Genomic DNA, 13,207 nt, shown 5'->3' with positions numbered 1-13,207 from the left:
GTTAACCGGTGAGTTGTTCGGGAGGGGGAGAGGTATCAGCTTCATTTTTATTCCCAACTTTCGACCCGTTAAAATTTCGCCTTCGTCGTTGAGAAAGGTTGGGGAAAGTCAGCCGAGTTTCTGCTTGCCGGCCGACCGCGTCCCTTCTTCCATTTTGCCAGGGGGATAGGACGCGTTTTCGGACTTGGGGCAGGAAAGTTTCCGCCCGAAACTTTCGACACTCTTTGCGTTTCCACGCGGAAGACACGCGGGGCCAGTGAAAGGAAACCGTACGTCCCTTTGACGGACGATCGGCGATGGCCGTGTAATTTTCGAAAAAGTTTTCGCCTCCCTCCCTCTCCCCTCTCCACGTTAGGGGGAGAAAGTTTTCGGGATGAAATGGTGCCGATGTAATTGGAAAGTTAATTAGTTCCTAGGAGGATAGGGGGAGGGGAGGGGTTGAAGCTCGCGAGCGAATTCGAATCTATCCGATTGAAATAACGCGCGATTTGTGGCTACTTTCGAAAGATTTTCTTTTTTTTAGGAAATAGTTCGCTCGTGACTGTCCGAATTTCCATTTAAAACCACTTCAATTCATAATCCTTCGATACAAACATTTCATTTCGTTTCTTGTCGATTGAGAAAATCATTTCATTAAAATTGGAGCATCGAATTTAGCCGCGAGATAACGAATTTATAGAAGATCAAATTCCAAGATCAAGTTCACAGACGAAAATAATTAATCAAGTTGAGGGAGTATTATTTCACGATACTATCAAATCAAAATCGTGGAGAAAAGAAAAAGTGGAAGAACAATCCTTTCCAAACCGGGTTGTTAAACCGTTGTGAAACCGTTGCTCTGCGAGCTCCCTTTTGTCCCAAACGCTTCTTCTTCCCGCTTTCCATGAGATTTCTCTCGCCATTATCGATATCCCCCTCCCTCCCCACCGCGAAATCCTCGGGATAATTTGCTCGCCAACTGCGCAAATAAGGGTAGACAATGCGGCCCGCGCGATGGGGCTCAGCGGTGCTCAACTTTAATGTCCTGGCCCGCCCGGTCGTTAGGTCAATGCACCGACATCGGCCAAGTATTAACCTGAAATGAGCGTATAATGGCCATGTCGGGGATTTGATGCCCGGTATCCAGGATCGGGATCGTATGGCGCTTATGCCGACATATGCATGCTCCAAGGTATTGAGTTTACATTATATATACGCGCTCTAGCGGCGCGTGTATCGTTAAAATTAAGCGATATATCGATATGCGCATTCGAACGGCCACGGTTCGCCTCGAATTCTAAACGGGAAATTTCTTTCGAGGAGGTGGAGAGAGAGAGGAGAGAATTTTGAGCGAGTTCTGGAGTTCTGGCGGGTGTTTGGCGCGAAAATTTATCGACGATGGCGGCACGGAAGAGAAGAATCGGTTCGATGGTTTTTCCATACCAAAATCACGGAGTTTTTGGATTTCTCCCCCCCGTGTTAAAATTGTTACGATAAAACTTGCGTAACACTTTCGTCGTAAAATTTAAATGGGCACCGTTAATAATGCCTTTGAACCGTTATAAACCGCAAAGCGTTGTAAAACGTGAAAACTTGAAATACTCGGTGAGTATTACGGAAAGAGGATTAAAATTGTTACATACTTCGGGTATATCGGGGAATAAGTAACTATCTCGATGAAATAGTATTATACAGGAGAATGTTTTTTTTTTTTTAAGAATAAATTAGATCGTTTCGAGAGTTTCTCTTTTTTCGAAACGATTATTCATCGAACAATGCGCGTTTTTTTCGAGCAATAACGATTCGAAATAAATTCGTTAACTGTGTAATCGCGTCTCGTTTCGACAGAGAGAGAGTTTGACCACTCAAGGCGATAAATTGAGGGACGGGAAAAAAGGAAGGAAAGAATTTAACGAGGATACGCGACAATTGGATCGCAGGTTTGCCTTTTCAGCTTTCACCTCTCTCTCACCTTTCGCTCCTTCCCTTATTTTCCCGCCCATAGAGAGGCGATTCAAGGAGCGACTCGCATCCCGAAAGGGTTCAAAGAGCGAGCAACCCGGCCAATTCTTCTTCTCTCTCTTCCTCCTCCTCCCTTAGGAACCCTTACGCACGAACGAGAACCAACATGCGAGCGCGGCCGACCTCTTCTCCCAGAGAAGGGAAGACCGGCTTGCCAAGATCCTAGGATAGCCTCGATTCTTAAAATTCCCGATGCAAAAGTCCCTGGCGCGAGCCGCGGGCGATATTGGAAAACCTATCGATGCCTTCTCATCTACTCGTCGGCATTCAATAGAACGTCGGATGGAATATTCGGACGCAATTTCTTTATGATAATTCAATTTTTCCCCTTTCGATCCCGATCGTTGGCCATCGCGGCCGATTCCGGGGCCCGGGCTTCCGTCTTGGCCGATCCAACAGCCTTAACACATACCTCCTCCCCTCCTCCCTCCCTCCGACTCCTTTCTCCACTCCACTCCTTTTTATCCTGCAAATGGCCGGACCTTATTCGCCCTATATTGCCGCGAACAGCATCCAGAATACCAACTCCTTTAGGTCTTTCGTGAATTCATTTTGAATACCCCTCCTCCTTCGTGTGGGGTAGGTAAGGGAACCGTGGGATGGTGGGAGAGAGCGCTTCCTTCCTTCCTTCCTTCCTTCCTTCCTTCCTTCCCCAAGGATACTGCATGAAAATTGATCGATTCGTGGCCCCGGGGCGTAAGAAAATTTATATCGTGTATAAGGTGGGTAGGAACCGCTCTTCGACATCGGTTTGGATACGAAGAGCGGGCTTTGTACACGAGGCACGGAACGTTTACCGTTGCTTGTCGATCGTTTCGTCGATGACCTTTACTACCCTCTTTTTTTTTTTTTCTTTTTAGGGCAAAATGTTTCCATCCATCGAGTATCTCCTCGAGGGAGGAGCATATGTGAAAATTGAATTTTCTTCGAGGCGGGTTAAGGGATGGATTTTCTTAAATTAAAAGTCGAGAGAAGTTATATAGCTTGGAAAAATATATATCGATGTTTCGAACAATTTATCCTATGGTCAATGAACGTGCATCGGATAACCTCGAAGGACATCAATCTGAATGGCATGGAATCACGGTTATCGGACACGCCTGAAACCACCGGTGGCTTCATAGGAATCTTCGTGATTGTAGAGTTGTTCTGACAGACGCGGAGCAAAAATACATCCCATGTTTGATAAATTAGACTCGATAATCTTACATCCTTCAAAATGAAAATCAGATTCGTTATTAACCGTGGCTACGCGATATTTCGTAATCCATCCGGTATCAATTTATCTCGAGCGTATCGTAAGTGTTTCTCCCTCCCCCCATTCTCATTTCTCCGATTTCCCTCCCTTTCGAAATGGAGGGAAACGTTATCCGATTATTTCGCGACACAAATCCATTCTTCGACCACCACTCCGATCCGATTGTGTTTTCTTTCTAAGCGATGTTTGCCAAGATAACTCTGCCCACTTTCCTCTAATTTCCTTTCCCTCGTATTCCTTGATGATGGCAATTCCAACGAATAAGGATAATATCGTTATTAGCGAACGATCAAACGTGTGATATTTAATAATTTTTTCTTTCGAACAACAAAATTACTTATTAAGATGATCTGATAAAAAAATTTGTATTAATAATATTGTATCACTTAGCAGATATAACACTGTTGTGAAAATTTGTGTTGTAAACTATATCAAGTTTCGAATTACAGCCGAATTATTGAAGGTTATAATAGCAATTTATTTCATAACTTGCTAATTAGCTTGCCAGATGGACATGGTCGTTTGCGGTATTGGCTTAGTTGCCCAATAAGTCCTTCTCGTATATTGCCACCGCCAAGGGGGGGATTTAACGGGTCTACGTAACCACCCTCGTAGATACTTCGATTTTCCAATCGGCATTGGAGAACAAGACGGACGAAGAGGAACGTAATTCGGCCGAAACAGCTGATCGATAACATTTCCGGATTAGACATCATCGATGATAAGCTTTATTGATATTTATCGCCATTCGTGTTGGATGGATAGAAGTGTATAATATAAATTGTATAAATGTGTTCATTATTATTAAGCGAATCCTACAATCATCAAAAATTATATACTTCTCGATAATAAAATTGTCAAATTTCATTCTTCCATTCTTGATTAACATTATTTCTATAAATTACTGCTTTCATCTAATTCAATTAACAATTGTTACAGGTTTGCACAGCTTGTATCCGTGCAACTCCGGCAAGGAGTAACTATCTGGTTACATGAAAGAAGGACATGAACTACTCTCAAGGTAAGCGGTTTTACGTCTTGAAATCTAGCGCGGCCAGCTCGATTTTACAATTCAATAGTGTTTCGGGACGCGACGCGATTTCGTCACGCCGATGATTCCACGCGTATTACCAGGGGAAAGGGAGAGAGAGATGTGTGTACGCGCGGAAAATTCGTCGAAGGTTTGTCGCCGTCCGATCTCGAGATTCGCTCGAAGCCGGGAACCTGGGCGGCGGTCTGAAACAGTTCGGAAATTCACTCAACTAATCAAATACCGCTAAAACCGCTAAACAAGTTAGGTTAGCAATCTACGTGCTCCGAATGGCAACTCCGAACTGCTCTGCGGCTGCGAAGCGCGAAAACGCTCGCGACTGCTTCCGCAATCCGCACGCCAGTTCAACCTTCCTCCTCCTCCTCCTCCTCTTTCTCTCCCTCCACTATACGGAATCCCTTAACGAGGGGAAACGACTCGACGCAGACGTGTCCGACTCCTTCTTGATCGCGGATGGAATATACGGGCGGAGTAATCATTCCTCGATCCCATTTTCTTCCAGACGTCTGCGTTTCTCCTTCTTCTTTTTTTCCTTTCTTTTCCTATTAACCTTCTTTCTCTCCAAAGCTTTCAAAGTACACACAAATTCTCGGTAAAGATTAATCTTCTTTTCTTTTTTTAATTTTGAAAATGCAGTGGCGATAGGGATATGCTTAGGACGAATTTGGAATTTCTGTTTTAGATTGCACACAAGTGTAGGTGTAATAGTTTTTCTGGAGAAGAGAGAAATATATTTTCAAACCTTTAATTCGACAAGATATTCGTCGTGCAGTTTGTGGTCGAAATTTTCAATTTTGTTTTTTATTACAATTCTTTCAAGGCTACGCACCAACGATATAAACGTAATATAAACTTGATGTATTCCCCGTTTTTATATGTATATATATATCGATATTATGCGGGGAAGGAACACGTCCAGTATCATTTGCACGATGTTCATTCGGAATGGACCCCGGTGCCCGAAGAATTTAATTTCGCTCGAAAAGCCATTATGTAAAAGACCCCGATCTCTAACCCTCCCCTCCTTCCTGGACCCAGCTATGCTGGTAAAAAGTCTGCGGGAAGCGTCTAAACCGAACGAGTTTTTAATTGTAAAAGCATCACACGTGCTGGATTTCGTTTCTAGGGTGAAAAGACACGTGCGGTTATCCAAAGATATATTCTTCTTCTTCTTCTTCTTCCATAATTGTTCTCATATTTGTTCACGTTTCGTGGAGACGTTTCTTGCCAACGTGTGTGTATGTGTGCACAAGTGGCTTTACAGGTATATTCATATGCAAATACGGCGGTGGTCGGTTGTCTATTGCATGGAAGATAGTAAAGAGGATTCGAAAACGTAATTCCGTTTCCCTGTTGTCGTGCATTTAACAGGTCGCCGCGGCCCTCCTGATAGTTTTGTAGTGGAAATGCGGGGAGTAAAATGCGGGGGATTAGGAATGGAAATCGAGTCGATCGTTTGACAATGTGCGTGGAATGCGTAAACGGCCGTTCCCGAGGAGAAATGCGATTCCCTGGGAAGAAGGTTCCTGTGCAGGTGCGGTTGTTGAGAATGTTTTCTTGATAGCCTATTATCCGATATCGTACTGTTACAGTTGAATTCCTCCTTGTGCCAGGGATTGATGGAAAATTGAAATTTATGTTGGCTTGTCGTCGCGAAGCGAGCGAACGAATTTTCGATAATGCTTCTTTCCGCGTGAAAATAACGTTGGCCGAAATTTTTTTATCGCAAACAAATTAATACGATGCTTTACGTTTGTGAAAGTTTGATTTTATTATTGTTTCTCGGTTATAAAATTCTCTTAATTAGGGCGCGTTATTTTATGTCCTTTTCAGTGTAAGCTTTTCAAAGATTAATTTACTGCAACTTTTACGCTCTGTGTATATATTTAATTTTAAATTCATTGTAAACAATTTTTCGTGATAAAGATAATTGGCAAATTATTCAAATTTAGTTAGTTTCAGAAGTCAACATGTAAAGAATTATTTACGAGGCAGCCAATTCATTGAAAATAAAATTAGGTATTTCTTATATCCTTCAAAAACTTTCGAAAACTAAATCTTAAACTTTGAACAATAACTTCCAAATGTCATTCTTTTTATTTGCAATATCCGAAAATAAATACGAAGGAATAATTATCGTGTCTCCCTCGTTTTACAATTGTCCACGTGTATGATGAACAGATCAACGTTTCGAAAAGTTAACAAATCATAACCAAGTTCTTTTTTCCCCTCCTTTCCCACAATTGAATTTCACATTGCGTACATACGTTATTATAATCCCCTAAAGAATCTGTATTTCGTTCGAAGGGAAAGAATGGTGGTCGATATATCGATAATACATCCCGATTTTCGAATATTGGATTGAAGCGCGAGATTCCTATCACGAGAGTAATAATAGTAATAGTAGTAGTAAGCCCCCTTCCTTTAGGGGGATGTATAAAAGAAAAAAATTCAGGGAAACGGTGTGGGGCGCGCCGAATAGAAGGCAAATAATGAATTTAGTCTCTTTTAAACAGGTTATTGACGGAATCCATTGCTGTTTCTAAACGCATGGCCGGCCGACCGAGAGAGCCGTGCTTCCCCTCCCCTCCACCCCGATAACGTAATTACGAAACCCGTCCTCGGCCGTGGCAAAAAGGGGTCGTGTTTCTTCTTTGTAAATTTTTTTCCTCCCTCCGTGAAAAACCGATGTTTACTCGGATGACCACTTCCGCCACAAATCTCGATCACGTTCAAGCTGAAACTGGCCGCGTTCCGAATAGATGAATAAGATTGGAACGATATCGGATGTTGGATCTTTTATTAGGAATATTTTTACGAAACTTTCCTCGTTACTCTTCATTCGTTTATCGAAATTGTGAAATTCCAATGGAAACTCGATCGTTCGAACAGTTTGCAAATAAATAACGAGCGTTTCTTAACGAGTTTATTCGAATTAGTTGGAGAGAGACGATCGTGTTTACTCTTCGTCTTTTTATTTTACGCTATAAGAAACGCTTTTAACTCGGACATCTCGGAAAGGGGGAGGATAACACGGGGGATAAAATTGAAAGGAAAGGATGGTGGCGGGGGATCCTCGACAACCATCCGACTTATGTATTGTAAATACCATGTAATCCGATGACCTCTCGGCGACGGTCCCTTCATTACCGGCGCGGTTGCCATTGTTCCGTTGCTATAATTGAATTCCCAAGGCAGCCGCTGGCAACCAATCCTCATCCTCTCAGCATCAGCGATCCGAGAGCACCGTCGATTCCACGTCGAAACTCTACGAGATCCTGATTTACCCCATTCAGCCGGGAATAATGCGATATCCCGACCCCAAAAGCCACGTCGAACCTCCACCTCGCTTCGAAGCCATCTTAGAGCAGGATGGCTCGCTCTGATCTCGCGCAGTCGATTCTAAATGTCCGTTCACTCGCCCCTTTCCCTTCCCCTTCTTCGACGTGATCTCAATCTTATCGAAACGAACACCTCGTCGTTTTAGATGGAGGGTGAGATATTCGAGGATTTTATTTTCGACGTGTATACGGTTAATTAAAAAAAAAAAAGAAAGAAAGAAACGCGAGATTCAGAAACTCGCGCGAACGAAGCGGATATTCTTCGAAGGCGTGTCTTTGTTTCCGGGAAACAGAGTTGAAAGTTGGGTATTAGGGGGGGTTGTGGAAGTGGAGTTAGGAATTGGTTTCGTGGTTTTGGTATGTGGACACTTACGACGAGGGTGGGGAACAGGGTTGAACGGGTGGAGATTCCAATCGTGGATAGACAATGGATATTTGAACGATAAATTGGTACGATGCTTTTCGAAAACTGGATAAATGCGCGCCGCGAGTTGTGAGCTGCGACGTTAAATTTAATTAGAATTTCTCGTCTACGTAGAAAAATTATCCATTCCGAACTTGAATTATAAATATCGTTGTTTGATTTTGAAATGTATTTATAGGCGAACGAGATATTATGAATCAGCTACGTGTACGTTCTAACCTCTTTCGTAATCGTCACGATGGTGCGAATAAGTCATAATCTGTTTAGCGAGATCTTCTCGGTGCGAATTTGATGATCGCAAAGAAGCGTCCATGTTGCGTCACGTATACGATGAGAATGATAGTTGGATCGATTCTCGAACGTTTTAAAATTGATCGTTCCTGTCTCGATATTTTTAGAAACACTCCTCCAAATCGTGAAAAAAAAGAAAATTGAAAATCTAAGAATTCCAAAAACACGAAGAACAGTGTTATTGTAAATCGTTATACATTACTGTGCAATTGCACGTTCGAAAGTTTCAATTAATCACCGGTTTCCTTCGCATTAAATTTATTATATCGTATATATACATATATACACGTCGTGTTATGGCAGCATAGTTTCGAGTGATCCATTTTTCCCTAGATCTAGTGCTCCCCGTCTTACATTTTATTCATCGTATTACTTCCACAAATTACTTCTTTAACCTTTCAAGATCCTTACATATAGCATAGTTGCCTGTTCAACCTTTCAAGGGATTTAACGACGCTCTATAACATACCAGATTATTTCATTACCTTCGGGTTATTTCAATACGACAATTGCCGCATAATCATTCATGGATTTTTTTTTTTTTTTGAATTATACAACAGAGTTATATGCAAACGAAATTTAAATTAGAGAACAATTCGATCTTAGATCTTTTCTCTGAACGGACGGTTAAAATTACTATTATTAAAGTTAATAATAACCCCTTTTATGTTTACAATTTAATCAACGATTTAACAGTTTCACAATTTACCGATTCAAATGCTCAGCCAACCAAATATCGAAATTCTATCTTCCTTAAAACCTTATCGATGATTTTCACGCATTTATAAAATCAACAGTTTCGATCGTTATTAATTAATTATTTAAACATTATATACACATTTTATATTATCCGTCACGTTGAATTTTTCATCCGACTTGGACATCGTCTTGACACTTTATCCAAGTATCCAAGTGGATGATCAAACAACGCGTTCTCTCGAGGAGGAGAACGCGTCTTTGTACGGCCGCATACGCGCTTGGTGAGAGGGGGAGAAGGGAGAGAAACGTGGAAACGTGCGCGGGCCGCGCTACGAGCATCCATCCTGTCTCCGCCATGACTGATGACCGGCATTACGATTTGTCAATAACAATTGTCCCGGGTATAGCTGCTATTCCTCCCTCCCTCCCCCTCTCCCTCCCCGCGCGCAAACTGCAACTGATGGCTAACATCGATTGTTCACGTCGACGTGACTGTCCGCCACCGGGGCTGTGTGTGACCCATAACGCATTCGCACCAAAAATCTGCTGCCGCCGACAGAGCGGCGAATTCGGCGAAACCTCCCCTCCTCCTCGTCCCTTCCTGCCAGCGTGCAGCAGGATCCGCACGTCGATTAACAAATCGTGACGAACGCGTCGATCGTTTTGTTTCTCGTTTCTCTCCCTTTCGTTTGTGCGCTTGTAATACGAAGATCCATTTCAGAGAAACGGATCTTCGATTCGACGTGAAATGAATGGAAGAAGAAAGGCGGAATGGTTTTCGAATGGTTCAATGGATTCGCTTAAAGATTTCTTCTCGAGGAGGATCCTATAGGATGGAATATTTGTATGTGGGTTATACGGTTATACAGATAGGAATTTTTATCGGTATCGCGAGAAAATCTTTTGCAACGAGGAGAAAAGGAGAAAATGATAATAAATGATCTTGCTTTTGTAATAATAATAATAATAATAATAATATTTCGATATTGGATTCCTTTATTTCTGTAATAGCACGACGTTAATCAGTTCGCGGGGCGAAATATACGAAAATAGAACTCAATCTCTCGGAATCGGAAGGAAAAGGAAAGAAAAGAGAAGAGAAGAAAAGGAAAGGAGAGGAAAAAAGAATCTATCGTTAAATCTCATCGGAAAAGAAAGCAAGAATCATTCCTCTCCATCCACGTCACAACCGCCATTACCTTTCCCCTCAAAATAAATCAAAACGATATTTCTCTTTCAACGGTGACACACGCGATAAAACAAAGAAGAAACCGATGGGGGGGAGGAGAGAAAAAAAAAGTCAGACGCCAACAGATGCCCCTATATTAAAAAAAAAAAAAAATAAAGAGGAAAAAAGAGAAAAAATAGAAAAACTGGATATTGATTGCAAACAAGAAAGCAATGCTGCCATTAGCTCGAACAATCCATTACCCGTGACGACATTAACAAAGCAGGTTAACTCCATTCATCTTCCGGCCGGAGGAAAAGTAGGAAATGCACGGCCTCGCCAAGGTTCACGGTAGTTGGATCAAAAAAAAAAAAAGAAAAAATAGAAAAAAGAAAAAAGGAAATAAGGAAACGAATGGAGACCAGGCACACGCGTTGTAATACGAATGCCTGCCCCCCTCCCTCTCTCACTCCCTTCCCTCTCTTCCGCAAATACAAGATAATGTTGGCTGCCTTAACGAGATTTCCGTCGTTCCATCGCCGTTCTTTCTGTTTTGCCTCGTAATTTCGCCACGGGGCCGAGGCTGGTGGTGGCCAAAGAATACAACATCGCCCGTGTTTTCGACCTGAATTTTCCTCCCCCCATTTTTCCTCCTCCTTCTTCCTCTCTTTCCCCCTCCCCCTTTTCTTTTTGCTCGTCGCGCTGAAAGATCGTCGCTCACGATTGCCGTCGATGTTGAATGTTTTCGCAACCGTTCCCTCCCGTTTTTAATTAAAAAATCCTCGGGCGTTGCCACGTCGCAACTCCTTCTCCCTCTCCCTCTCTCTCGTCCGCTCGTTACCAAGAAATTTCACGCCTTCTTTTTTAATCAAAGTGGCATGAGTAAATAGCGGAGCCGCGGGATCCGCGGCTTACCTCGTCGCGCGCGCTCTCCCTTTGCTCGAGGTAAAGGGGGTTGTACACGGTGGGGAGGAAAGGGGAAGAAATTGTGTGCAGGGAGAACCACTTGCGCCAAATGTGGGACGGGCGATGCACAGTGTATCGTGCAATCGATAATTAGGGCTGACGTTATGATATAACGTGTACATAGGTTGAAAGAGGGTCAACTCTGGACGAAGCGAGATATATATAACACGGTATCGTGGAAATTCCACGATAAGGGCTGTGCGCGAATTCACGATTGTTTCGAATATCTATTATATATGAAGATTTCGAATTAAATAAATATGTAATGAAAGGAATATATAAAATTGGCCTCGATACTTCGATGAATATTTCGAATATACTTTCTGGGATGATACGAGTGTATTGAAAGTAAAATGGAAAATTAGTTGTGATAGAAAATATGGCAGCAGCAACGTGTGTATTATTTCTGTAATGAATAAAAATTGAAGGAAATCAGGGGAGGGGAAACCTGTAAAGCTTGGGAGAAGAGAAACGCGCGTTTTTAAAAAAGAATATTTGCATCTTGCGGAGGAGAGACGAGGGGGAAAAATTGAATATCGAGACAATTTTGTCCGGAAGTTTTTTAGTTTTCGAAATTTTCAAAGACATACGTGTTTTTGAAACAATGTTTGCGTGTTTTTTAACTTTAATGAAGAAAGTACGACGGTGTAAATTCAACTTTATGGAACAATATGGAAATACGTGGTGCCGTATTCGAAGCGGACTTTGAAGCAGAAGAATATCTTCAACTTATAAGAACGTACAGCGTAACTTGGACGAATATATTTATATACGTTCTACACGTGCTACACGTTCAAGGAGATAAAACACGTTGCATAATAGTTTGTAAATTGTTTCTCCTCTCTTTTTACAAATTTTTTCTTCGCACAAAAATCGTAATTCTCGTAATCGCGTAATTGTTTTCTTTCTAGGGGGAGGAGAGAAAAAATAAGCTATGCAGGAATTATGTACAGGATATTTGGCCGAAAAATGATGATATTTCAAATTATATACGAACAATTTAAAATAAACTTGGATTTATTTTTTCACATTGCTTGTACCAATATTTATACTTTTCGCAAAACATCTACGTAATCGTTTGTCAATCAACAAAGTACAACAACTTCTTGCAATAAAATTGCATAATCCTGCATAATGGTAATTACAGTGGTAATTATACCTCGTTAATTTCCCTCCCCCGATTTTCATTATCGAATTGTTTACATCGTAAAAAAAAAAAAAAAAGAAAGAAAGAAAGAAGAAAAGAGGGAGAAAGTGAATCGATAACGGAAATTGAATTTGATCGTCGACACGATTCCCGATTGGTGGACAGTTCCACGTGAAGGAAATGGGAGAAAATGGGAGAGGGAAAGAGGAGGAGGAGGCTCGTATTGTGCATCGCGCGCGAGATGTTTCTCCTCGGTCCAGGGACCACCGCCATCCTCCCTTTTATTTTTATTTTTCAGGGCAAATTTATCGTTCGTTTACTCACAGTTGTAGTGGTAGAACGCGGGGCAGCCTTGGGAGAAATTGGCGAGTGTCCTCTTGCTTTTCTTCCCTCGTTCTTCTCTTTTTCGCTTTATTCCTCTACAATTCAAGATTTCTATCTTCCTCCGTCCTCGTATTTTCCTGGTGACCAAGACTTTATATATATATTTATATATTTGTGTGTGTGTGGGGAATAACGCGCGACAGATACAAGAACGTACGAAGAAGGAACGAACATGGAAGAATAAAACTTCTTCGAGATATATTTAAATTCGAAAATATTCAATTTTTTCCTCCCTTTTTCCTCCCGAATGAGGAATTCTTCTTTCTACCCTTTCGAAAAACTAGGAATAAATTTATCCTCTTATCAAACCCTCTCGGGATATCCATCCCCCCTTCCCTTCATTAAGAGAATTAAAGAGTCCTCTCCCCTTAACGCGTTATTATTCCCCCCTCCCGCGCTAAATCCCGCTAATCAGAGCAGCTGGCCAATCAACCTAAAATCACCGCTAATGAATTAACAGAATCATCGTCAAACAAT

General features: G+C 41.8%; 1 protein-coding gene across 1 annotated transcript in view; it reads left to right on the top strand.

The window, feature by feature from the left end:
* The window catches only part of LOC113219185, a 491,184-nt gene that overhangs the window by 176,177 nt on the left and 301,800 nt on the right, over positions 1-13,207 (top strand). The window contains exon 2 of the mRNA XM_026444616.1: positions 4,199-4,280. Coding sequence (XP_026300401.1) covers positions 4,265-4,280 — 16 coding nt within the window. The 5' untranslated portion in view covers positions 4,199-4,264. The remainder of the gene's footprint in view (positions 1-4,198; positions 4,281-13,207) is intronic.

The sequence above is a fragment of the Apis mellifera genome, linkage group LG1 (assembly GCF_003254395.2).
Source record: "Apis mellifera strain DH4 linkage group LG1, Amel_HAv3.1, whole genome shotgun sequence".
NCBI classification, from domain to species: Eukaryota; Metazoa; Arthropoda; class Insecta; order Hymenoptera; family Apidae; genus Apis; species Apis mellifera.
The sequence above is the reverse complement of the archived record's forward strand: the minus strand, read 5'-3'. Positions and strand labels throughout refer to the sequence as shown.